Here is a 27,277-nt window from a genome sequence, read left to right on the forward strand (position 1 = left end):
AAGTTTGGAACACTTGAGCAAGAAGGAATTAGTGCATTTCACATAATGAACAATACTATTTTAAAGCTACAGTATCAATTTGGAACTTACTACGACTACTATCATAGCTCACTTGGATCACTTAATTTACTGAGATTGTAATCTACAAAGCCACCTGGGGTTAGAGGAAGAATGTAGTAAACATGATACAAAATTACACACAGTAACTTTTTTGGTCAATACTTTATAAAGTATCAGAATAATCTTACAGTGGGAAGTTAACATCTTTTCAAGGAAGCGAACATAATACTCCGGAAAACTCCTGACATGTTCAAACAGAATGGCTGCCGTTTTTAAATTTAATGATCTCTTGTATTTCTGCTGTTAACTTCTTTAAGTGGTGTTATGAGAATAATGTTCCACATTCCAAGCTGTACTTACCAGGCCCATCAAAAGGCACAAGATGATGTGGAACTTTATCTGAGGAACCTAAAGGGATGAGGTACAAATCTTTCACCTGCTTCATGTTATTGGCAGCTACACCGTAACGTTTTCTACTGCTGAAATAGGCGAACAACAACGCATAGGATATCTGATCCTCTTCAGTTACTGGGGTAAAGCGAACTACACAGATCTCCTGTTTACAAAAAGAGAAAAGAGATGGGCAGGTATTATTTTTCTATGAAATTCTGATTTAGTGACTGTTCTCTATTTAAAAGCACAGTTCAGAGGAGAAAAAGCCTCCCCAAGGTGGCAGAGAACAACAGAGCAGACAAAGAGCAGAAACAGGGCCAAAAATAATTAAGGAAAACCAGAGAAAAACAAATAAAAAGCATTTCATATAAAAATATAAATTACAGTGCATGACAAAATCACCAACATTTTATCAGCCAGCTAAACAACAAGTTTTAGGAAAGCATGCCAGCTTCCAAGTAATTATTCCCTTCCCGACACTTAACATTACTAGAAAGCTTTATTCCGCAGCCTATTCTGTCTGAGATATCCATTAATACTAGGGGAAGACCAAGTACTCAGATCGCAGAACCATGGCCAAAGCCCAGCTCAGGAGTCAATGCTGGAATGATGCTGTTTAATGGCTTAACTGATGACCTAGAGTATGGGAAAGGAGACCCCCTGCAGAACTGAGATGGCACCTAATCAGGGGCAGTGGTCAACATGCTGAAGGGCTGGCTGCCACTCAGAGGGACATCAGCAGGTTGAAAAAATGGGCTGACCTTTGTGAAGGTAAGCAGAGGCAAATACAAAATCATGCACCTGGAGACGGAGTCACCCCATGCACCAGGACAGGCTGGGGGACTGACTGGCTGGAAAGTAGCTTGGCATAATAGGGCACGGGGGTCCTGATGGACAAGCTGAATATGGAACAGCGATGCATCTGACTGCATGCTGGGTGTCAGAACTGAAGCAGCCAGCATGCCAAGGGAAATGATTATTCCTGTCTATCCAGCACTTGAGTCAGCATCTGGAGAACACTATGTAACTTCGAGCTCCCCAGCGCAAGGGCGACCTGCATAGGACCACCGAGACGGTTTTGCGTACCCTAACAGTACCAGAATGAAAGGGTAACACTTAAAACATGCGGTGTCCAAACATTCATTATGAATTACTGCCTCAAAGGAATACAAGTATTCTCAAATTGCAAATGACCGGTTAAGGTTAGATAGTAAGAAAATAAATGCCAACAAGCTGCCATCCATCACATTCAATGTAACTGTGAGTCATCCTTGAAGTGTCACGTATTTTGCAGATGTTCCAAAGGAAAGAGGAAAAAAAAAAAAAAAGATCTTTAGGGTGACTAAGATGTATGTTAAACAGCAAGCCTTCAATATGTAAACCTCTTACCTTGGTCCCTGAAGCTTTGATTTTTTCTACATACTCCCAGACAGTGTGAGGAGATATCCTGCCACCTACTTGAATACTATCAGGCAAATCCTATGAGAAAGGACAACAGAAATCTGAATCCAACATAAAAATTGTGGTACATCCCTCATCCAGTACCTCTTTCACATACTCACAACATAGTTATTTTAGTTCTTAAATTACAGTAGAAACAAATTAATTTAAATTTTGGATATTTAAATTCAGATTTTCAGTGCCAAGTCTATGATCTGTACTAAATTAGGTATCATCCAATACTGTTCATCTATACTTCCCCAAAATTATTTATTTCAGTAACATTAACTGCAAACATAACTGTATTGTGCTCTGGAAACACTCAAGTTTTATCTGTTACATCAAACTGCTATGAGAGCCCCACACCTATGTATATAATAAACTTTCAATATCTTAATCATGAGGGGAAAAAATAACCTACACAGGCGTTTATATATAGACATAAATTTGTTCTTGGATACTATTGAGCTCTCTATTGACAAGCAACAAAAACAGACTTGCAGAATCCTTTAGGAACACGTAAGGAAAACTAGTTTTTTGAAATAAAGCAGAAATGGTGCATGCCCTGCACTTCACTGAAGATTTACAGCAAAGACAATCACATTAAGAGAAGACCCGAGTCCTTTTAATTAGAAAGCTGATGCATTCTGTGTCACTGGCAAGAAGCAGCACTGAGCTTTATGAGCTCTCTGGTTTTTATTTTATGACATAAAGACAACTATTATAAGCAGTTGCATCCTCTTCCTACCTCTCAGACACTAAAGAGAACACTACGTAATTTATTTTTTTTTAGGGGCAATTTAGTCTTACAATGGAAGGTTAGGACCAGAATTGCCACCAGATAGGCAAAAAAATAAACCCTGTTTTGCAAGTTTCTGCTGTAGAAGATGAGAAGACTTCTCACACCGTCAACAGAAGCCACCAGTAGACACTTCTCTTCCAAAAACAAAAATTCAAAACAGAGCTACAATTTTCTCACTACTAATTTAAAAAATGGATGGCACCAAGGTGGTTATTTCAGTAACAAATTTTGTCCTATTTTTTCCCTGCTGCTTTATACTACAGAAGATGCTCCATAATAAACAAAAACGAGTTCAACCTTTATAAAACCAGCTCTGGAAATATGGCTGCTTATCCTCAAGAAACATTTTACACTGTGATGAAAGCAAAACGTCTTAAAATATATCAAAGAACTTCCATCCTGATGAGCCATGGGTCCATGTGGAGAAACTGAAAAATACTCATAAACCAGATTGCCTAACCTATGTCTTCTCATAAATACTTTACTCAGTACAACGATCATGCTTCACTACCCTTCATCATTATACTATTATTAGCATACAAATTAAACAAGTTGCTGAAGTTAATAAAGGAATTGTTCATTCTTTACAGTAAATATAAATACCTCTGTTAAATACTCAAAAGAGCCAGAGACTGGATAAGCCTTAATAACAAACTTTGCCACTGAAGGCATATTTATAAAACCCTTCCAGATGAAATTCAGGCGTGCCAGAAAAAGACTTTCACATTCGACGGTACCAGGTGTTTCTGACCTAAAAAATGACAAACAGGAAAATCACTTTGTTTAGAACATGATACATCAACGCAAGATAATGCAAATCATAATTTTTCTTTTACAAAAGAAATGACATGTCAAGAATTTTCTTTTTCAGTTAAGTTCAGGGTCAACGAAAAGAGATGGCCAGACAACCAAGTTTCTCATCTTCCAGGGGAGTACGTACATGTTACAGGAAGGACAGTCAGATAAGCAGCACATTAGTTCACTGCTGTATCTTTTGAGAATGGAGAAGTTATTTAGTCCAAGAGTTATTAAATGCTACTGAAGCAGACACACAAACACATACAGGTGCTGCAGACCCAGTAAGAACTTCCCCTGCCACGGGGAGGAGGGGAGAAGACAACATACTATGGGCTGGCCTATCCTCACCTGCTTTCCTAGCTCCTAGCTTTGTTGCAACACTGTCTGTCCACCACCTAAATACCTGCATCCCCCTTCCCTTCCTCCCATGCCCCACGAGCTGGCTCCTCATCTCTTCTCACCCATGCATCACTTCCACAGCTTCTGTGAGCGCCTCCTCCCAATTCCTATATCATCACCTGTACAAAAAAGTGTTTTTCCCCCTCTTAAAAAAGGCCCCCATTTTGTCAACAAAGCAGCTGCAAAAATAAACAGAAAGACTTAAATAATTTCACAGGAGAGTATTCCTCAACTTGACTGTTTCCTCATGGAAAAGGTTACAGCTGCACTTCAACATTTCCCATCATACTGCCATCAAAACACTCCCAGCACACTATTAGCAGTTTTAAGTTAGCTGCCCAGTAGTACCAGGTGTGGTGCTGTTACAGTAATGCAGTAACCTAACATCTACACCTCTGTCTACACTAGAAATTACTACTTTGAATCTTCAGCCAGCTATTCAAAAAAACTAAGTCCACTGTCCTCAGTAAAGGATCACACTGCCCTGATACAGGCAGAATTTCAGCACAAACTCTGGTCAATTTTAAGTAACATTTTTCTGGAAAACCCTTCCTCTAACCAGAAAAACACAGCCTCATAAATTGCAATTCCCTCTTTAGTGGGTAGCAGGCTGTGGAAGATAATGGAGAGCTGACACCAAATATGGCAAAACATCAAACAAGGTGCAGTTAAACGTAATTTCTAGAGAAGTATTGCTTTGAGATTTGAAACTAGCCTGATTTGTAATGTAAATGCTCTGTTAAGAGCGATCTCAAATTCCCTAGCTTTATAAATACACATATACAAACACACAAGCATACTCATTCAACTAAAGCACTGTACATACTACATTCCTTAATAGCAAAATACATGAAATCTACATCCTGACTTATTTAATACGAACTCACGTGGCTTTTTAGACCATGTTGCACCAGAAAACATAAGGTGGTTTACTCCTCCCCAAAAGAAAATGTGGTAATTAGAAGTTCGTAATCACAACAGCATATATAGTAATATTTATATAAAAGCATAGAATCATTTACTTCAGCAGAGAACCCCATTACTAAGAGGAGGTGTACAACTTCAAGTACACAAATGGATTAATAAAATACCATTAAAAAATTAGCTTTAGTTATAATAGCTTAAAAAGATTAATGTATTTCATTTTAAAATGCCGCTTCTACAGTTTATATTACTTTGGGAGAGGTGTGAATGATGATTTTGATGAGTCTTGCTTATCATCTTCCAGTAATTCTGATGCTAAAATACTTGATGTTGAAGAAAGCGCGTCTGCAATGCTCTCTGCTTCATTGTCTGACTGCTTCCGTGCAACTCCAACAGACACTTTCACTTTTTTTGCAGAAAGATCATCAGTAGGTGGAGCCATTCGGCCTGCAAAGAATGAATTGCAGTTGGTTTTATTTTTTATTAAAAGAAACAAAAGAAGACTTCCTCTGAAGATATGGAAAACCCAACAAAAATACTACATATTGCCACTGAAGCAGGACAGGATAAAGAAATGATACATTTTATAAGTATGTATAAAATGTATAAATTCATATAATTATACAATATTATATATAAATACTGCCACTGTAATGGGACAGGATAAAGAAATGAGGACTCAACAACAGCACGTGCACCCATTAAAGAGATTTCTTTTTCTGTGGTCTTTTTTTTCTTTTTTAAATAGGAGACAAGTTTATGCAAATAAGCCTATCATTTTACTATTCCCTCTTTTGTAAATTATGAAGTAAAACACTGCTTCTGCATCTTTGTCAGCAAACTAGGGAAAAACACCCATTTATTTATATTCTTGAGGTATACTGAGATTTATGACTGAAAAGCATTATATAAACATGATTTATTTAATTTTGATGCACTTTTCAAAATTACCTATGCAGATTTTGCAGTTAAGATCGAAGAGATGATTTTTATGTTGACTTGTGGTGTCTGGAGATGCAGATTCATTTACTTCTTTATCTTTTTCAGCTTCCTCTGACTTCTCAAACAACTTCATATTAGGCTCCTAAGAAAAGTCAAACACATTTCAGTTAGCCTCTTTTTCCTCTATTAATATTCCTAATATTGCTATTCATACTGCTTATTTTATGATATTATCTTCCCTTCAGACACGAAACTCTCCCTTCAGCTGCAAACCCTAAAAGGCCATCACAAAGCCCTCACCTGCATTAGAAGAACGCACTGGTATTGCCAAATACTTTGTAGGTAAGATATACAGTATTTCTGCTATTGCCAGAATTCATCATACAGTTACGGACACAATGTGGAAAAACTACGAACACCAGCCCCAGAAGTGAAAGTCCGTAAAAATAAAAGTGAACTCAAAAGAGACTTAACATATAATTATAGATCTGAACAAGAAAATCACAAACAAACCACTTTACAATCATATTATCTATGAACTAAATAGACTGTGTTCATAGAATCATAGAATGGTTTGGGTTGGAAAGGACCTTAAAGATCATCCAGTTCCAACCCCCCTGCCAGGGGCAGGGACACCTTCCACTAGAGCAGGTTGCTCAGAGCCCCATCCAGCCTGGCCTTGAACACTTCCAGGGATGGGGCACCCACAGCTTCTCTGGGCAACCTGTTCCACTGACTCACCATCCTCACAGTAAATAATTTCTTCCTAATACCTAATCTAAATCTGTCTCCTTTTAGTTTAAAACCATTACTCCTTGTCCTATCCCTATACACCCTAATAAGAAGTCTGTCCCCATCTTTCTTATACTTATTTTAAGTACTGGAAGGACACTATAAAATCTCCCTGGAGCCTTCTCAAGGCTGAACCACCCCAGCCATCTCAGCCCATCTTCACAGAAGAGGTGCTTCAGCATAGTTCCAGTGCTGCCATGTTTTCTTTTCTACCTGAATTTCCATGACTTCCTCTTGTTCTTTTATTGGTGTTTCACTTTCAATTTCTATTTCTCCTTTGTGAGTAATTTTTGTGATGGGTCTTCTTTCAGCTTCCCTCTGTTCCTTCTCAATCATTTCAATTGTCTGTAGAAACAGGAAGTTACATATCTTTACTTCTATACAATAAAATTTGGAAACCCACAAATATAGCAACAGAAAATAGGGTTGCAATTAGGAAATTCTCTGGGGAAAAAAAGAATACATTCTTATTTTGCAGATGTCAAGTAGTTTCATAAAGCAAACACACAAGCAGCCAGTCTAACTTCCCCTACAGTGCAGCAAGTACTTATCAGGCATGTATTTAAACAAGTTTAAAAAGAGCAGAGCCTCAACACTAAATTTAAGACAGGCACTTCTGATTTTCCAAGAACTAAAGAAGAAAAATGCATCAACTCTGTTCCCGCAATAATAAGGACAATGTAGGACATAAATACATATAGATTTGTATCTTTTTCAAGAGCTTGTTTTTTTAGTACATAAAACTAACACTCTACCTCCCAAAAAAATTTAAATGTATTCTTAAAGTAATGGATATGCTAATTCTGATCAGCACTGCGGCTTTGCTCTGTTGCAAAAGGTAAAACATAAACCATTCTCTAAAGTTGCTTCTTAAACACACTTCAACTTCTTAACCCAAAAGAGTTTGTGTTGGCTGTCCCAAATACTTTACACCGTGTTTCATAAGGAAACAAGGATTCTATGACTGCTGTATCTGTCTGCCAAATACTTAACAGTTACTTTTGAACACACTGGGGAAACTTAAAAAAAAAGAGTTACTAAGTAGCAGTCTCAAAGACTTGCTTAAATAGGAAAATGAAAAATACAGTCAAGTGATACATTGCTATTTATTTTATATGTCGCATTCAATTTCAAATTCTAGAAATTTAGGACCCTTCAGTAATTCTTGAGCAGCGTGGGCTTTTGTTTTGAAGCTGTTCCTCACAGCAGTGGAAATTGTTTTGTATGGCCTGTTTTCAGTATTTTATTGATGTTTACAAAAATAAATGTAATAAGGATGTACTACAAAAGATGGGCTTTGGATAGCTACAGAATAAATAAGCCTTCTAGGCCCTCAAAACAACTCTGAGGTAACAGAATAATTCAACAACTATTTTTGCATAAGTACTAGCAAAAAGTTGTCATGATTCATAAACAGGTCTAGTCACAACATGCAAAGAAAAGGAAAAAAAAACCCAGGAATAATTACTGTTGCAATGCAAACAGCAGTCTCTACAACAGAATCCCACTGCACTGAATCAGTTATCACTGAACATTATTCCATTCTGAGCACAGAGAATTCAAGAGAATGAATTTCCATCTATGCTATGTTACACTATCTACTCATTAGTTTTTTTATTGGAAGTCATCTGATATATTCCTAGTATCATAAAACCCAAATATAAAATGTGTATCAGTTAACACTTCCCAAATTTTGTGCCTTTCAGTTCTATGAAGTGGAATATAATTACCAAAGATTCTGCCAATGTAAATCCAGATTTTGCAAACTAGGAAACTCAATGCTGTAAACCAGTCATTTCTAAGCAGCTACAGTTAACTATCATTGGACTGACTGCCCAATAAACAGGGTAATATCTATAAAAAAAAGACATTTTCTATAAAAATAATATAGCTGCTCATATTCCTGCTTCTCCCTCTAAACTGTCAACACAGCTATAAATATAATGTGACTTTCTGTTTCAAGAAAAGTAATGCTCAAACTAACCTAATAAATTTCCTACACTTCGCTGGGGTTTTGGTTTGGTTTTTTGGTTTTGGTTTGGATTGGGGTTTGGTTTTTTTTCTTCTTCCCCTTAGACTGCTTTTCAGACTGGCACATCAGTTTTTCACCTTCAGGTTTACTTCTTGGTGGGTAAATTGTCATGCTCCATCAGTATGTAAGTTATAAATAACACCAATTTAGTTTGGTTTGTCCAAGGAGATCTCTCTTCCTTTTTAAAAAACTGTTGTCTATAAAGCTCCAGCTAGAGCTTTAAAATCTTGTTGGAAGTAAGGACAAAGAAGCCTTCAGCTCTTGAGACAGAAGAATAAAAAATCAAGCAGCAACAAAGTTGCACAGCAAAGGAAAATGCATTGTTTCCCCCCCTTCAGGAATTTACTATACTACTTTCACTTCTGTCCTAACAACTCCTTTGGGTTTTGAATGCTAAATAAATTATAGAGATCCTCCTGATTAGTCCAAGTTGCTTTGTGCCACATGCATTCTATTCTTTCTACACACACTTAACCTGCAAACAGAAACTAAATATCATTAGGCACTAAACAATATAAGTTCACAAATCTCACATGTCTATTTTCTCTCTGTCTCCAAGCAGCCAGTTCCTTGGAAGCCAGTTCTTCCGGGCTCATTTTTATTAGATGGTCTGGAGTAACCTCTCCTTTCAGCACTTTCTTAAATAATATCTAGAAGAAAGAAAGGTTAACTATTGCTATCAAGACAACAAAAGCTTGCAGCAGGAAATAAAGCAAAGAAGCAACATACAACATACTCTGTGCAGCTATATGGATCATGTGAGCTTGTAATTATCTCCCACTGCAAGAAGTGGTACTAGGTTTTATAACATAAAAAGCTTAATTCCAGAGCTCCATTTATTCTACATAACAAAATGTAACTACATACGCCCTTAATGATCAGATCTATAATTAACTGTTGTTCCAAAGGAGAAAGTGAATTTATGTCTGCTGCAACAGTAATCACTGGTTGTTTGGTTTTTTTTTTTTTTTAAATATCCCCTGTACTACAGAGCAGAAAAACTAGTATTAGAGGATGTCTATGCTTCTTGACTGAATTCCTAGGGTTAAAAAAAGCCCACGTAACTTAGCAGTATGAGCAAAGAGAAGGCAGTGACAGAAGTTCATCTGTTCATGTAATTTACCGTTGGCTAATTGTAATAGTAAAATACTACAGACAAAGCAACTTGATCAGAATAACCGATAAAAGGACAAAAGATAGAAGCTGAGGAGGTATGATGTTGAATAATGCACTCAAAGAAAGCAGAAAATAGTGTGAAGATCAAGCTTGAGAAATGTGGTATGAAAAGGCAGAGTGAGACAAGCTACTGGACAGAAACAAGAATGAGTCGAGTAAGCAACAAAAAGTTATAGGGGGACACAGGGACACCCAACCAGATCAGTGGTAAAAACAAACTAAATGTTAAACTAGGCAAGCTATACCCACTACACTTTGAAACTTCACTATAAAAAGTACACTGGGAGCAAGGAGTTATAGAATTAATGATGGGAGCAAGCAAAAAAGAGAATACAGTGTGCAAGAGGACAAACAACATCAAAGAGATGAGGAAACCTACCCAACCCCCCCCAAAAAACCAAACACGATAAATTGTGAAAGGATTAATAATGTATCTACATAGAAGACTGTTCCTTTGATCTACAGCAAATGAAGGATTCCTGTAAAGCACAACAGACAATACATACATTATTTTTAGGATCTTTCAGATTGAACATTAAACTTCTGTATTTGTTCTTGTACTTTGAGTCAGTGTCCCGAAAAAAAGAAAACAGCTCTCTTTCAATCCTTGTGGCAACTTTTGCTGCTCTCTCCTCAGGAATCTTTAAACTTGAGTCTGTCAATCTGCAAGATAACACAAGAGCAAAAATTACCAAATGCTTCCAAATATTTTTTTTTCTCTGCCTCCTGAAACAAAATAATTACAAACACAAATTAATAATTTCATTTAAAAATAAATCTTTACCTTTTCATCAGAATGTCCTTAAGAGATTGTTTGACACTTTGTCTTATCTGATCAGCAGAAGGTTTGGAAGCTGGCACAGCTGGCAGGTGTGCTGCACTAATGGATCCTTTCTCATTTTTCTTTTTCTTAATTTCTTGTTTCTCATGAACACCTATCAACACACACAGAGTTAAAAATTGTAAGCTACTCAAGCTACTGCTATAAACTTTTACTGGTGCCTGATGTCATGAAGTTTTATTCTTAAACTGCCAAGAACTGACCTTCAAGAAGGAATGGATTCACAGGGTCGCTGCATTTTCGGTTTTGGGGTTTTTTTCTTTATTTGGTCTGGATTTTATATTATATAGATTAATTCAGAAAAAACTTCCTTAGTACAAACAGGGCTTTTGCCCTTTGACTTAAGGTATTTTCTTCAACATCGAACCAAGATGACCAGTGCCTGCTGTTAGCTGATCTTGGTGTCGGATTTTTTACTATGAATTTTTGTAATAATTAATTTTGATTAATTTTCGATGAATTAACTGAGAAATATACTAGGAAGCATGTATTACAAGCATATTAAACTTTATTTTTAAATTGTTTTTTCATTAAACTTAGCATTTTTCTAACTGTTGGCAATCAAAATTATTTCTCAGCTTCCAATTCAGACAACAGACACCCTTAAACAAGGCTATTGTAAGATTTGTGTCATAAATAATACAATTAATGGAAACTTCTGATCAAATTAAAATCATTTAAGCAAAAAATCCAAATTCCTTCAAACTCATTTCCAGTGTCAAATGAAAGCTCATTTGTCTCAGCACGTGAACAGATCACTAATTTAGAGAACTATCCTTCTATTTATGAAAGCAATGGGAAATAAACAATATTAATTCATTAACTTTTGACTGAAAAAAGAAACAAATTTAAGACTGATAGAGAACTAATGGGTGTTTCACGGTAATAAGAACGATGTCTTTATTACTTTCACCAATAGAATGCAACTTAAAATGCCTTAATACCAGAAACAAAACTGATTACGTTTTCAAGTATCTACAAAAAGATTTTCTTTTCCATTGGGCAGACTGTGTGGCTGGATCATCATCCTTCTCAGTGTGACTATGATCCCTATCAAAATTGCTGATTTCCCCTTCTTCACCAGCAAGGTGCTAAAGACCCAAGGGAGCGGTCTGCCATTCTGCGCTGTGATCTGAAGCATTCATACACTAGGATTGTTAGGTAAAGCAGCTCTAATAACGCTTCCATTTGCTACATACACATTTTGCTCAACTCCTCCCCAGAAGGATGAAGAACTGGACCAAAACCTTTCAAAAAACGTAGCCTGAGAGGGTCACAGGCAAGGGAAAACCTCCACGTGCCAGTAACATTTTGGCAAAGTTTCAACCATCTGAAAACACAGTCCTGTAACAGGGGAGTCACAGGCGAGATCAGCAATAAACAATGTCACTATGAGCATAACTCAAAACAGTTAACAGATAAAGACAAATGTGCTACTTAATAATTTGATGTTTATTGTTCTAAATGAGACTGCCAAGCCTCCAGTTTAAAAATTATTTTTAGATTAACTGCTACTCTGAAATCATCACTGTAAAAATCTTTTTTGTGTCTCCTAGCTCAATTAATATATTTTAAAACGATTCAATTACTTCATGGATGCCAAAGACTCATTTCACCCCATGCCATTAGCAAGGATGTCAATTATTTTGTGACTCACAATTCCAAAGCTGAACAACAAGGCATTTGAAGTCCAAAAGATACCATTCAGTATAAAATACTTACATTTAGATTTACATTTAACCCTGACATTTTCAATTGTTTTCTTCCACCAGTAAGTTTCTAGAACGCATCAGCATTGGCAAAAGACCAGAAGAGCAGATATATTTATTTTTTTAAGGCAAGAATTCAAAGCTGCAGTTTAGGAGTTAAAGATACAGTTCTCACACAAAATCTCACTATCTTTACTGCTGAGGTTTCAGTACCAAACAACAACAATTTTGTATTACTATGATTCTAGAACAATAATGCTTCCAGAAAGGGAGCTGCAGAGCGGACAGAGGTTGCTGGGAGGGGAAATATATCCTGTCAAACTTCTGCATAAAAATCAGTTGAAAATCTGATGGCTCAACATGCAATGTAATGTTCCCCTTTGAAACAAGTTAATACAATTATTTGTCAATTTGTGCAAAAGACATCTGTAAGTCAAAGTGTCCAGGGACATGGTTTAGTGGCAGACTAGAACAGTTAACACTTGGACTTGATGATCTTGAAGGTCTTTTCCAACTCAAATCATTCTATGATTCTATAATTTATATAGCAATGAAAATATGTACATTAAGTATTTCATAGTATTTTATGGACGATTATTTCAAAGTTTTCTGCAATGTGAAATAAAGTTTAATACAGAGATGCTGTTGTATACTTTTCCCCCATTCTTGATCATCCTCTACTATTCAAATCGGAAACAATAACACTTCTACACAGGAAATACTTAACCGCTAAATAAAATGTTAAAAAATAATAAAAATCATAAATATCATCAGAATGTAGTTTAAAAATCTGATACTATAAAGTATGATACTTCAACTGTACATATATGTGAACTGCAGTGTGGAGCACCTCAAAAACCTCACTACCTGATTTTGTAGACTTTTCAACCACACTAGGGGATTCTTTACTGATTTTTTCATTTTTATCTTCAGGGGACCGCCGAGGAATTACAGCAGTTTGTGATCCTTTTCGAGTGGGAACATGTTGCCCTTTCTTAGTATCCGAGTCTCTGGACTCTGACAAGTTCTTCCCATCACCAGATTCCTGAAATAAACATCTACAGGTTAACATGCAACTGAATACTACAATCGACCACTATGTAATTACCACACATTTTTTCCATTTTTTTTCAAGTATACTGTATAATGTATAATGAATTCCCTGGATGTATGCACCATTATACAGTATTTTCTAAAAAGTTATTAACAATATCCCAAATCACTGCCAAGTACTGCTTAACAATCTCTTTGAAATATCAGCAGAAAACGTATCACAGGCAATTTCCAGTTAAGCTCTATGTTGAAAACAACTATGTTTTCAGTTATTTTAAAAGGTCAGGGTTACCAACAATCATCCCTTAACCAGTTTTAGCTAAGCATCCACAGGAAGTCACTTGCGTTTAGGAAGCACATGTAAACTAAAATTAAACAGAGTAGCTTACATGTCAGAATTATGCTACTACTATTCAGAAATAAGACAAAAAGTATTACTGGTTAAGTTATGATGAACATGATGCTATATACTAAAAGACTATAAAGAATTGTAATAAAAATATCTCACTGCTCTTGTAAATTACCCTTTAGTTAGTAAACTGAGATACAAAGAGAGTAGAAAGGCCCCAATTAAAATGTTAGGCATCTTCTTCTATGTACAATCTTAAGTTAAAACAATCAAAGCTAAAATATTGTTCTCATATTGTTTTACAGATATTTAAAAGATCTGTGGTTTATATCACACAGCAAATTGGCAGATGTCCTGTAAAAGCGTTGAGAAATCTGGAAGAAAAATGCAAGTTCTTCACCATTTCTATATACATCTATATGTATAGGTGTATATACACACACGCATAACCCTGCTCAATGTAAGAGGAGTTTAGCAATATCATCTCAAAAGAGTCAAATGTTAGAAAATGAATGCTGGAAATAATGGAGAAGTTTTAAATTGGATTCACAAAAATGTTTGAAACGTGGTATTTTAAATGGCAGGGAGTTCAGAGGAAACTCCTCCTACGCCCAGTAACTAACACAACTTTAAGCATTACACAAGACTCACCCGTCTGAAGATTTTGACTTTATGCTTCCCAGTGTCCTCTATTTGCTTTGTTTTTTCAGTTGTTACATTTAGATTACAAGTAGGTGCTTGCTTCAGCATCCCCTGTTTTTCACACTCAATTGCTTTTTCTTCTCTATGGATTTCAAGATGAGTATCTGGTACACTTTGATCAAAACACTCCATTTTTTTGTCTTCTTCAGCACAGCATTTCACACACACATATTCTTTGTCTTCTTCACCCATCTGCTGAGCTTGAGAAAGACTCAGTCCAACACAATCACCATGAAACCAATCATCACATCTACCACAGCCCACCATAAACCTGAAAACAAAACAGTCACAAGTCAGTGTACAGGCTACGAAAGAAGATGCAGCAACTTCAGCAGAATGTACCTTACTTGTACTGAGTTGTGCATCTCAACAAGTTGCTCTTACCTGGTGAGTGATTTTCTTTGTAGCTTTACATCCATCTCCAGCCTTACGACATGGTATGCTCTTCCTGAGAAATACTTTTATAGGCATTTTTTGCCTTTTGCAGTAGTCCAAGAAACTATCATAACCTCATTATGTTTTTGCAACCTGTCCCCAAATCCTACCACAGGACTTTTTCAGACTACCATTAAAAAAAAGAATTGATAGGAATGTAAAAAAAACCCAACACAACAAGAAAAAAAAAACAACCAGTAACATCAAAACTCTCAAAACCAGTAAACTCGTTTGAAAAGATTTGAAAATTTTCTTGCAAGATCATATTATACCCATTTTCCTTCAAATATGATCATCATCCCTAGAGCAGAAATGTATCAACTGGCATGTTCCACAGCAGTAAGAGATGTTTAAGAGTTCTGACAAATTTAGGCAGAGAAATATCAAGCTATTCTAAAGTATGTTATATATTATGTATTAAATATATTTTATATCACATTCCTTAGTCCATTACTACCAAATTATTTCCAGAGTGTTGTTTTTTATTCTCTTTACTGGTGAATATGGGGTGCAAATCTAGCTTGCAGGGACTGGTTTGTTTGTTTTAAATCAGGGACATGCCACTTTTGTGTTGCTCAGCTATTTTAGTCAGAGCCAATATTATTTAAAGAATGTTTCAAACACCAAAATGAGTATCATTTAAAGGACACCCTTCATCTGAGTCACTTCAACTACTTCATTAATTTAAAAGTAACTCAAGGTAGAGATACTATTTTCAAAGTATTGTAAAGATCACTTGGTCTAAAATAAAACCATAATTTATGACTACTTTGTGGAAGCGTTTTGAAAACTTCGTTAGGTATCACTACGACCTAATTGCACTGATAGGTACAACTTCCAGTGGAACTATTTGGGAAAGATGTTGAATTTCAGTTACTCAGGTTAAATACCTCAATGAATCTACTTCAGGTGATTTACATGGTGGTAGTTATTTTCTACAAACCTTTCCTGTAACAATGAACCTGGCATCACTACTTAAGATCCGCTTTCAGATGATGTAGGAAGACCTCCTGCATCACCCACTTACATTCTCTTTCCCCTTTTACATCCCTTGCATTTTGTTTTATACTTACATGAACTGTATTAAATATACGTACTATTATATATATTGTCTGGATGAAGAAAATTCAGGAAGAATGCAAGTGTATTATGGAAAGTATGAGTTCTTTGTGAATACAGAAAAATAATTTCCTGAATTATTAGTTTTTAAATTCCACAGAAGACAGACCTGATTTTGAAAGTAATTAATGAAATGCTGGTTGTTTCAGCAATATATCCAACAAGCTAAATACACTGACCTGCAAACCCTGGTTTTTTAACCTAATATTCTATAAATCTCTTTTGTAAACAATTCTAAGGAAAAATATTCCTTATGCATGTTCCTATTCAGGGTAGGATCTGCTATCTGCTGACTTACCTACATTGCAAAACCACATAAATAGTACAAAATATGCTTATAGGAACTCTCAATTGTCCAGAACTGTAAATGAACACTCCATATGTCTTGATTGGAGGTATTGTATTCAAGAACTACTGGTACCTCAAGAGATAGAAATTACTATTTATCAGCAGACCTTTGAAACAGAAGAAAATATTGTGGCTTTATGTTCTGCCCTTTCTTATCCCAAAAAATCAGGATTAAATTCTGCTGAAGTAAACAGTCTTCAGATGCAAAGTCCGAAAGTTTTAAAGCTCCAGCAGTTTGAAAAAAAGGTAATTTCTAGCTTCACTTGCCTATGATGCTGTTTGCTAGATTTGAAGAAACCACTTTTTATTCTAGTTTGTGAAGAAAACTATTTTCTCATTTTTCATTTTATTTTTTTCTGAGCAGCCAGTACATTTACTATATTACTTGGCACTAGCAAACAGTATCTGTCCATCTGTTTATAGTTTCAATTAGGAAGGCAAACGTTCCTTCCTGTTTTGTCAGTATCACAATCTTTTCAGATCCATGTTCCAGCAAAGTGAAGATACAAGAAAGGTAGTATCAAGGGACAACTGCTTCTGATGGCCCTACCAGGGTAATACCATAGCATTCATAAACACAACAGGGTAACACGAGAGAAGCAATGAGACTTCAACACAAAGATGATTGCTCCTTTCTGAGAAATTAGAGCTCCAAACACGTGATGACAGGGAACACAGCGTGAGTGCCTATTTCACAACTGCAAGGATCCACAAGGGGATGCCTTACGTATCATAATTGCAAGAAAATATTAGGAAAACTTTGGGAACACTTGAAACTGGTTACAAAAATTCCAAACTAAAGATATTCTGCAGAGCTGAAATAAGATCAAAGCGTACAGTGAAAGCATACATTGCTTAAAGGACATTTTGGTGTACTAATGAATGAATGCCTTTTAGTTGAAAACAGAAGGAAACCAAGAATATACCATATCGAAGCAACAACTGCAACTACTTCAATTTTTATTGAATATATATGAATTTTTGTTCCCAGTCTGTAAATTCAGGCATTGGAGACTGATTTGTTAAATGAGCAAGGCAGACTGCGACATTTAGCACTCAAAATAGAATTCTGATAAATATTTAGAAAATGGACTAAATTTGCAGAAAAGGAGAGATTAACTCCCAAGACTAAAACACACAAGATGCTGCACATGTTCAACTTTAAATTGACAGCACGTAGAATTTTTCAACTTAGTTCACCCACAGTGTGGGCAACAGAGATGGTGTGTAAGTAAAGCACCAGGATAGGCATCCAGTCTTACATATTTATTTTCAGGTCTATTTAAAAAATAATAATTAAAAAAAAAAAAAAAAGGTAAAACCCCCTAAAACTAGTTCTGTTCAGAAAAGATCATTCTTCACTAAGAATATACACCAAGACAGACAGATATCATTCACGCCATCTTAAGCAAACTACCGAAGATGGAATAACCATCTGGCTTCATTCCAGTCTTCACAATAAGCTTTCAATTACACTATAAATACACACAGTAAAGCTTCAGAATTCAGCTCTCAAACTAAGACTACAAAGAGAATCTGGAAACATCCATGAAGCCTGTACTACAAAAGAGAAGGTAGTGTTTACAACTGTCCTGCTTAAAACTACTTATACAAAATGGTAATAAAAATACTGGTGCTGCCTGCCTAAAAAAAAAAAAAAAAAAATCACTATTTCTACTAGTATTTTCACACTAGTCAACTGCAATGCTGCAACTTCTGAGGCTGGGAGAGAATATACTGATTTTGATACCAGTAACGTAAATAATCCTTTTACGTACAGCCATTTATACATCTTTATCTGCTTCCCTCATCTGCACACATAATACAATTATGATTTGTAACAGCGATTATAATCAGTTAACGGGCAATGCTCAAAGGCTAAGAAGGGGAGCCAAGGGAAACTGAAGCCTGGTTTGAAGGATCAAGGATGTCCTCTTGCACAGCTGTCAGAGTTGTGACTGAAGAGGTTCTGATAACTTGGACTATTAAAACACCAAAGTTTCTCAATGTAGATTGCTTCAAGTTTGAAGTGCAGGAGTTTTACCCATGTTGTAAGGCTGGATTGGAAGATGTAAAGCTGAAAAAGAAAGAAAAATATGTTTTAAAATATTTCATGCCACATTAAATAACAGATTTGTTTTCACTGGACTTTAATATAAAACCAAAATTTTCTTTTAAGAAAATCCTAAGAAGAGCTGATAGGTAACAGCAGACAATACTACAGTTCACTGGGACCTTTGCATAGAGTATGTTATTGTTTCATTCCTTTAAAGATTCCTTTTGGTAGTCCACACATTGGCATGAAAAGATGCACCTTAAAATCAGAAATTAATAGATGATACATAAAAAGAGAGAGATAATAATTAATGCAAACCTTCCACAATCTCTCTCAGGATTGGGAGATTTGCTTTGGTGTGTTACCTGTAGTAAACTATATTAATCTGTTAGATGAAAAACTCAGGGCTGGACTATTTATTTTCAAATATACAGACCATGTTTTAAAATTAATTTAAATACATTCAACATATGCAATAAAAGCAATTTTCCAGAGAAATCCATTACTGTGAAGTAAGATTTTATAAGTAAAATAGGCAGAAACCATCTTATTCATAAAACAATTTACACTTATTTTACTTACAAGTACAGTTTTAAAAAGACAAAAAATTGGGAGCTGTCAGAGTAGTTCAGCATGGGCCAGTAATCAGCATTTTAAGTTTTACTAGTAATGTAAGGTGCCTTGCCACAGAAAATTAGCTACTTCAGAAATAACTGCCTCTCTCTCATCTTCTGCATTTCTGATATGTAGCATAGGGAAAACATTGCAACAAGATTCAAACCTTAACAAACAAAAAAAGCAAAACTTAAACCTATTCAAAATGACACGCTAACCCTGAACTCACATAAGAGGAATGAACCCAGTGCTGAGGCACATTTTAAGGAGTTAAGTGTTTAAAGCATGTCCCGTATCTGCATTTCCCCACCTTTAACAGCACTGTTTACCAATCTTCTATAAACTCCTGTAAATTTCTATTAACTGTGTCTCAGATGTATTGATGCCTGTCCAGTCAATGTTAAAGCAGAGACACTGCATGGAGTCAGCTGATTTTCCTTCACCTAATAAAGATGTTACTTTAAAGCAGTAGCTTTAGCAGAGCCTGTGTTCCACATCAGTGAAGTAGTATGGGCTTGATTAAAAGCTCAAGCGAAACAAGTGTTTGTCAAGAAAAAATCTGCACTACCTTGTCAGAGCACATACACATCAGCAGTTTCTCACTTGGTTTTTGTACACAGGTGACATGATTTTTCAGGTTTTGATCTTCTACAAGTAAGAACAACCCATCATCAAAGAAACACTACCAAATCTCTTTACACAGAATTTGCAGCATGGGAAAAAAATACCGCAAACTTATTACTTAAGTATTAAATTTCAATAACCCGTATTTTATGTAATATAAGGGTCTTTTTTCCCTAAAAGCATAATTTCCTTTGTTTTTCCATGTTATATGAACCTCTTGAAAAAGGAAACAAACAGGGAGACAAGCAACCCTATGCTCTTTGAACTAAAGGTGAACGCATGAAACATGCCCAACAACAAAACACAAAAACCAAAATCACTGAACTTCCCCAAACCCTGGAAAAACTGGGTACAATACATCTCCTAATACTAATCACATATCCATAAAAAAAAGAAAAAAAAATCATTAAGGGAAGGGTCGCTACCAGTGGATTCTACCCACATGTTGCATCTTGCAGTATCAGGATATTTTCTATAGACTTCATATATATATGCATCCTTTATAAAACTATGCATTTTAGACAACCCATGCTATCCATTTGTCTAATTTCTTAATGGTACTGGTGCTAATAATAATCCCCCAATACTGCAGCATAGTAATACAGTCCATATAAAAATCTACTAATAGAATGATACAGCTGTAAACATAAACCACAGTAGAGTCCTTCCATTCATTAATTATACATTATGAAGCTATTTTGTTTATACTGTCATTCAGTTTTTCTACAGCTGTGAGTGGACATATAGCTTTTACTGCTGTAAGGCTTTTCACAGTGGAAGAAAGAAGTAACAGAGGCAGAAAACTTAAAAGCTTCATCCACAACTATAAATTGAAGACATCTTGCATAATCTGCAGTTTAACATACTCATACTATACAATGTAAGGCATCATGATTATTCTAATTACTGTTTCTTGTGAAGAATGTTGTCACAAAAATGATTCATTTGATGTATATGCATCCACCCTTAAAAAATATGCACATGTAACTTAAGAGTGTTTATAAATTTGGAGCCTTCATCTCCTTCCTCATTCTCTTTTGTTTTGGCCATGCAAATTAAATTATCACCTGGTTCCAAAATAGTTTACTAAAATATGAGCACTATTTTCGAAAAAACAAATGTCCTAGTAATCATCTTTACTACAGGAAAACAGAGTTCATGTTCTTTTCTAACTTCAACCATCATTCGAATTATTTTTCTGTATTACAGTGGTGCAGAAACCTTTTAGTGACTATGTGTATGCAAGAGATCAGGAACACTACATCTTTGGTAAATCAACTCCTGCACTTTCCAATTAATTGCTTTTTACAATATTATTATCTTTTCCTCTGTATTAGAGAAGAGTTGAAATGTGGAGAGGAAGATGACCTTAAGTAAAGCTCTGGTCCTGCATCACTTAGCTTGTCTGTGAGTTCTGAGAAGGCCAGTTTGTGTCTGACCACACAAATTGCATGACCACATCCCAAGCAACAACAACAAAAAACAAACATAGCAAAACTAAAACAAAACAACACAAGAGAACGCCTAAACTCCAACAGCCTATTAAAAAACCTTACTAGAAACGCAGAAATCAAAAGAAGTCACCAGCAACAAATTAAAACGACAAACTTCCCTCAAGATAAAATACCTTCTAGAAAATTTGCTTAGAAACAGAATATCTCAAATTATGTACTATGAATTATTAATCAGAAATTGCTGGAACTTCTTCCATTAAAGAAGACAGAGTGAAGATAAGGGAGACAATCTGCACAACAGCAGTTAGGTTTTGTCTATCTGTACATGGAAGGAATGAGTTCAGTCCTCCAGCCTGCAACGAACTTGAATATCTACAGTGAAAACTGGAGAAATGTGTAATATGAGCCCTTACATTAGAAGGATGCATATAGGAGGAAATCTTACATTAGCAGATTTCTCAATGTCTGCAGAAACCATCTTCATCTAGCTCTACGCCAAGAAATTAAGGGTTTTTCTTCCTTCAACTATCTTTAAAGATCTCTGATCTGTCTGCCAGAAAAATAAGTACTGTTTGCGACACAGCTTAGTATTTTCAACATCACTTGAACTCATTAAGAAGTTGAGGCAGTAACTTTAGTCTATAACATTTTTCTATGTGATATGCATATCCATACACATACACACATTTCATCTATAGACAGATGAAAATTTATGTGTATATTAAATAATTTATTAGCTCATGGAAAAACACCTGACATCGCTACAGGAATACAATGACAAAGTCAAACAAGTTGAAAGCAATACTATATAGTAAGTAACAACAATAATTCAATCTTTGCACTAAAAACAACCCTGTTTCAGATGTGCTGAAAATTATCAAGTATAAAAAGTTACATCATAATTATATGATTTGCCCAGTAACATAGGGCTTAGTTTTCATATGAAAGAATAATTATTTTTTAAGTTATGTTGCAAATGTAAATCTCTGATTGGGAATCAACACAATAAATACATCAAGCAGACAGACTGAAAGATCTAGTCCTAACCACCTACTTTCTGGATAATGAAGATACAGAAAACAATTACATTGCTTCCAGCTTACAAGCATCAAGACAAGTGGAAAACAAAGTATGAACAGTCACTGTTCAAATCTCAGGTGCAAAAGAATGACGATCTATTAACAGTAAAATACACGCAGGCCTCTTATAAAGCAAGACACCTTTAACTTTTAAACCTTTGGGATCATACAAGTCACATGTTTGTGAACAGGATTCCTCCTTTCCCAGCCATGCATTAATTATTGCATATATTCCTAAAGATACAAGACAACATAAAAGTACCATCCTTCTACTGGTCTTCTAGCAGGCACAGTAAGATTACTCTGGGGCTGTGAAGGGCCTATGTAAGCGTCCCCCTTTGGGGATTCTGTACACAAAGTTTGATGAAAGATCTCCACGTTACCTTCAAGCTGAATCAACTTCCTAAGCTTAGCATTACATTACCCACAAGTTTGTGGCTTTGTATTTATTATAGGAAATACAAAAAGGTTCAAGTGACTACTGTTCTGCAGCCTGAATTCCAGATGCATTACATAAACATGACATACTGCAAAGCTCTTATGCACATTATTTCCAATCTCAGGACTGCAACTTCAGTTCAAACTCTTTTCCTACAAGTGATTTGTACTACAGCATTCATAAAAATTTCCAAAGTTTAAATAACCATAAAACAGCGTATAAACACAAATGTTATTTCAGATCTTAGCATTGCCTCTGACATTTGTTGATCTTGCTGTCATTTGACAATAGTTGTCTCACACTTTTTCTCCTATACAGTGAACAGAGGAAAAAAAGGAAATCAGCAGACCAGCTAGGCTGTTTCAAAAGGCAAATGAAAAAAACCTTATCACTATAGTCAATTTTGATAATTTTGATGTTTTTCCAAATGATGTAAGTGAAATTTATCGTGTCAAGCTTTTTTTTTCTTTTGCACTGTACTGAAAATGTTTTCTTGTTCTTGTACCAATAATTACATAAGTACAAAATGCCAAGGCCCTTGACAAATTTTCATTCCTCTTGTATCTTAATGACATCAAGTGAATCTGAAAGGTTTGAGTTGTTATTTGTAGCATACAATGTAGTATAAAAATAATTTGAACAAGCTGAAACTTCATTTTTAGAACGGTGATAATATGAAGTGCTGGACTGACAGTTTTAAGCCTTCTGTTACTAAGCACGGAGCTCAATAATGCAAGCTTTCTCACTCCACTGATGTGTCTCAGTCACATTCTATATAAAAAAAAAAAAATCTGTTTATGCTCCAAGCATCTTCCTACATTTAGCAAATCTGATCATTTCCCACTGGAGCTGCTGGCTGTGTCAACAGTTTTCTATTGCAGACACAGGGGGGCAGAGGGAGGAACAACCAACTAATACACCTAAAACTTAACAAGACTGACATGAAATTCAAGATACCCGTAATAACCATCTGTGGCAACTCATGGGCTCTCTCAATCCAACCTCTGCTGGTGAATCAATGATCTTAAAGGTCTTTTCCAACCTGAATGATTCTATGATTATGATTATGATTATACAACTCTTCGAGCAGCAGTAAGAGCTACCAATGCAAAATTGGTTTGCTGCATTTAATCCTGTATCAATGCATAGTATGTATAACTTCTGTAGCTTTACTCTGACCTTATAAACTACAATAAGTAAATTTAGTTCTGCCTCACTGCTGTACCTTCCCAGTACTGCTAAGATCCATTTACTATTAAAAATCAAGACTTTTGGAACTCTAACAAGACATTCAGAACAAGAAGACTCATAGAATGTTTAAAATGTTCACAAAAATACAAAGAAAACAGGATGGGTCCAGTGCAAAGCTTCAATACCAAATTCAATACCAAGCAGTTTAAACCCCAAATATGCATATTTTGCTTTAAAAATATCCACAGAAGCATTTCCGTATCATGAAGCAGCCTTTACAAACTGAAACAATTCACTGAAACACAGGCTACCCATGTACTTCTACAATTGTGATCATACGTGAAATGATAAAAACTAAGGAAATGCAAACTGCATAAAATGAAACACTATAATAGAGGCACAAACGGTAAAGGGGCAGTCCTAATAAAAGAATTTTTAAAAACAAAACCAAACATAACTAGGTTTTGAGTGCCCCTTCAAGCAGACAATTCTACAACCAGGCAAAGCAAACCTAGCATTAATTCTTTTAATAGCACACATTGATTCAGTTACTATAGCTGCACAGTAAATTAATTTTATGTATTTTTTTTTCAAAAATGATATAATAAGTCAGTAAAACTCACAAGGGCTCTTCTTAGATAAAAATTAATGCTATAAAAATCTCAAGCTCCAAAGGTAATTGTTCCATATTTCACGCTGATAGATGAAGTTCTAAAGCACACTCACTGAAAATTAGTATTAAAAGTTTCTCACATAAGCACACTAATCAGAAATGTCTTCAATTTGAAATTGAAAAAACCAACAAAACAAAACACAAAAAAAGGCTTGCAGGTAGAACTGCAACTATGAAAAAATACTTCAATATTAAATCCAGAATAAGAAGTGGTAATAAAGGAATTCTTATTCTTGGCTTGACAGTACATTAGTGAATGGAGTGGCCTTTTTCAGTTCACTTACGGTGTAGAAGAACTTCTGTCACAGAGCAACAACATCAACTTCAGATGCAACCCCATTATTAGCTTTAGTTAAAGGCAATTTCAGATATGACCACACGGAAGTTTTATCTTTTTTTTTTTTTTTTTTTTTTTTCTTCAAAAATAATGTTCTTCCTACACCACCCCACCCCCCAATTTATTAATCGGGTTACATGAAAGCCTCAAGCAATCATACAAATTGAAAAAAAGCTTGAATCTCTATGTATTAGAATCCCACTTCTATCAGATAAAAGTCACATGTAAACAACTATTTGATTTTTCTGGTCGATGGTGATCCTTCAATTTAAGAGGTCTCTGGAAAGAAGGAAATGACAATCTGGAACACGGACATCTTATACTTTTTTCATAGAACAGAAATAAGACTACATTTAACACTATAACAGAATTACACATTCATCAAAAAAATGTACTCATAACACGTTTCTAGTAAAAAAATTTTGGCTGAACTAGTTTCTAATTTCTAATGCCCAAGCTAAAAGACAAAAACCAGTGTATGAATGCAAAGGAAATTAATTGACAGTATAACACAAACACTTCCATTATAAGGCTATGCCTTTTTGTTTTGGTACCAGCAGTATGAAACATTTGGCAAGAGAGGAAAAAAAATGTATCTTCTGAGACCAACAATAAATTCCTGAGACAAAGCTACACACACCTGTTGCCATGTGGCTTTTTGCAAAAGCCACACTGCTTGTTGGGCACCCAAACATATTTGCTTTCATTAGCAGAGCTATGTTCCAAGCCTTCACGTTTAACAGTTGAAATGTTATCTGGAATGAACAATGGAGGCTCATCAAGTGAAAGACTTTTGCTACTTCTTCTCTGGCGAGGCTGGAGGTTCTTATCAAATCTTTTTGATTTGTTTTTTTCTTTATCATCCTCCTTCAGATGTTCTACAACAGGAGGATCTTTTGTCTCTGCCTCTTCCTTTGTGGAGCTATTTGTTTTCAGCACAGCTGCAATTTGGTGTTTCTGACCCTGGGCTTGCTTCTGACTAAGATTTGAAACGTGCCCTGATAACGAGTGCATGGAGTGGTGGGTATCTTTAGAACAGCTCTGATGAGTAGGAGACTTCTCACTTGCTCTTTGAACGGATGACTTCTGTACTTGCCCAGAAGCCTGGCCTCGGGGTATTTTCTTCAGCGTTGTATTGGTCTGCTTTTTTATGGTCACCCCTGAAACACAGGTCTTTGCTTTTAAACCCAGATCGGACTGTTTCTTCCTAATTTTAACTGGGTTATTTGGATGCTGATGACTCTCTTGCTCATCTGCATTCCGCTTCAAACTTACTGAAGATGGACTGTGAAGACCTGAAACAGTAAGACCAGCTCTTGTTCTTGAACGCATTTCTTGCTGCAGTGTACCCGATTTCTGTCGAGTACTTGCAGTCAGATTTTGCTTATTCTGTATCATAGATTTACTATGCCCAGGCCTAACATTCTTTTCACACTTTGATGAAATGCAAGCTTGTTTATCATCATTCTGAAATTTTGATGTCTCAGAGCCTTCTACTTTAGTACTGCTGATCTGGTGCTGTACATCTTGGCTTGTTTGGCTAAGAACACTGCTTTCTAAAATGCTATTTCCTGGGTCAGCAGAAGTAAAATCTTTGTTTTTTAAGTCTTTATTATCAAACTCTGGACTGTCCAATAGTTTCTCAAAAGAAGTTACAGTTTTCTCCACTCCCTTATCACCATCTACGCATTCTGCTATGCATTCCTTTACTGACAATTTATTTTCATCAGAAACTTCCACACTGTGGGAACCTAAACCACTATGAACCCCTTCTACAGAGCTGGACAAATTTGAAAAGGTGTCACAAATTTCACTTGGATTCACGCAAGCACTAGATGGATCATCAGCTTTTCCAGCTACCCCACTCAGATCATGCTCTTCTGTTTTCTTCTCTAATTCTTCTGTTTTATTTTCAGTCTTTTCTGAAGAAGTTTCAGAGCCCGTTGAACCAATTACATCATTTGCCTCATTTTTAACTGCAGTAGTTTCACTAGCGGCAGATACCGAACAAACTGACTCAACATTCTCAGATTCAGTCTTTGTTGCAACCTCTGTTATTTCCTTTGTTTCTCCAGGAGAATTAGAACAGGCCCCTGCTAAATTAGCACAACTTAACTCTTGGGATGTTTCCTCAACTTTTGCTTGCTCAAGGGTTTCAGCCTTTATTTCATTCACCTCTTCAGGACCAGGAAGACATTTTGTATTACTTTGGGATGCTGTTACTGCTGCTGACGTTCCTTCTGTCTGTCCCGATCGTCTTGTACTACGCCTAACTTCTTTAGGCTGCTCTGTTTTCAAGGGTGCAGCAACATCTGTCTCTTTAGCTGGACTTCTCTCTTGTTTCTGTCCTGATTTTGGAGCAGATCCACTTTTTACAGATGATTTCTTGGTATTAACAACAGGTGCAACATTTGAACGCTTGGCTAGTGTGCTCTGTCGCAAACTCCGCACTGGTTCTAGGAAGGGGGAAAAAAAAAGAAAAAGTCTTAGCTATA

The 27,277-nt window shown here is 35.8% G+C and overlaps 1 protein-coding gene across 5 annotated transcripts in view; it reads right to left on the bottom strand.

The window, feature by feature from the left end:
* PHF3 (PHD finger protein 3) overlaps positions 1 to 27,277 on the bottom strand; it is a 53,966-nt gene that overhangs the window by 3,863 nt on the left and 22,826 nt on the right. For all 5 annotated transcript variants that reach the window (XM_080388802.1, XM_080388801.1, XM_080388800.1 and 2 more), the window contains 12 exons: positions 25,423 to 27,238; positions 14,362 to 14,683; positions 13,176 to 13,353; positions 10,543 to 10,693; positions 10,265 to 10,421; positions 9,116 to 9,232; positions 6,764 to 6,895; positions 5,768 to 5,900; positions 5,068 to 5,263; positions 3,299 to 3,446; positions 1,843 to 1,932; positions 421 to 616 (listed from right to left, as the gene is read on the bottom strand). In XM_080388802.1, the coding sequence (XP_080244928.1) occupies positions 421 to 616; positions 1,843 to 1,932; positions 3,299 to 3,446; positions 5,068 to 5,263; positions 5,768 to 5,900; positions 6,764 to 6,895; positions 9,116 to 9,232; positions 10,265 to 10,421; positions 10,543 to 10,693; positions 13,176 to 13,353; positions 14,362 to 14,683; positions 25,423 to 27,238 (3,636 nt within the window). The remainder of the gene's footprint in view (positions 1 to 420; positions 617 to 1,842; positions 1,933 to 3,298; positions 3,447 to 5,067; positions 5,264 to 5,767; positions 5,901 to 6,763; positions 6,896 to 9,115; positions 9,233 to 10,264; positions 10,422 to 10,542; positions 10,694 to 13,175; positions 13,354 to 14,361; positions 14,684 to 25,422; positions 27,239 to 27,277) is intronic.

Source organism: Falco punctatus (assembly GCF_963210335.1).
Source record: "Falco punctatus genome assembly, chromosome: 5".
NCBI classification, from domain to species: domain Eukaryota; kingdom Metazoa; phylum Chordata; class Aves; order Falconiformes; family Falconidae; genus Falco; species Falco punctatus.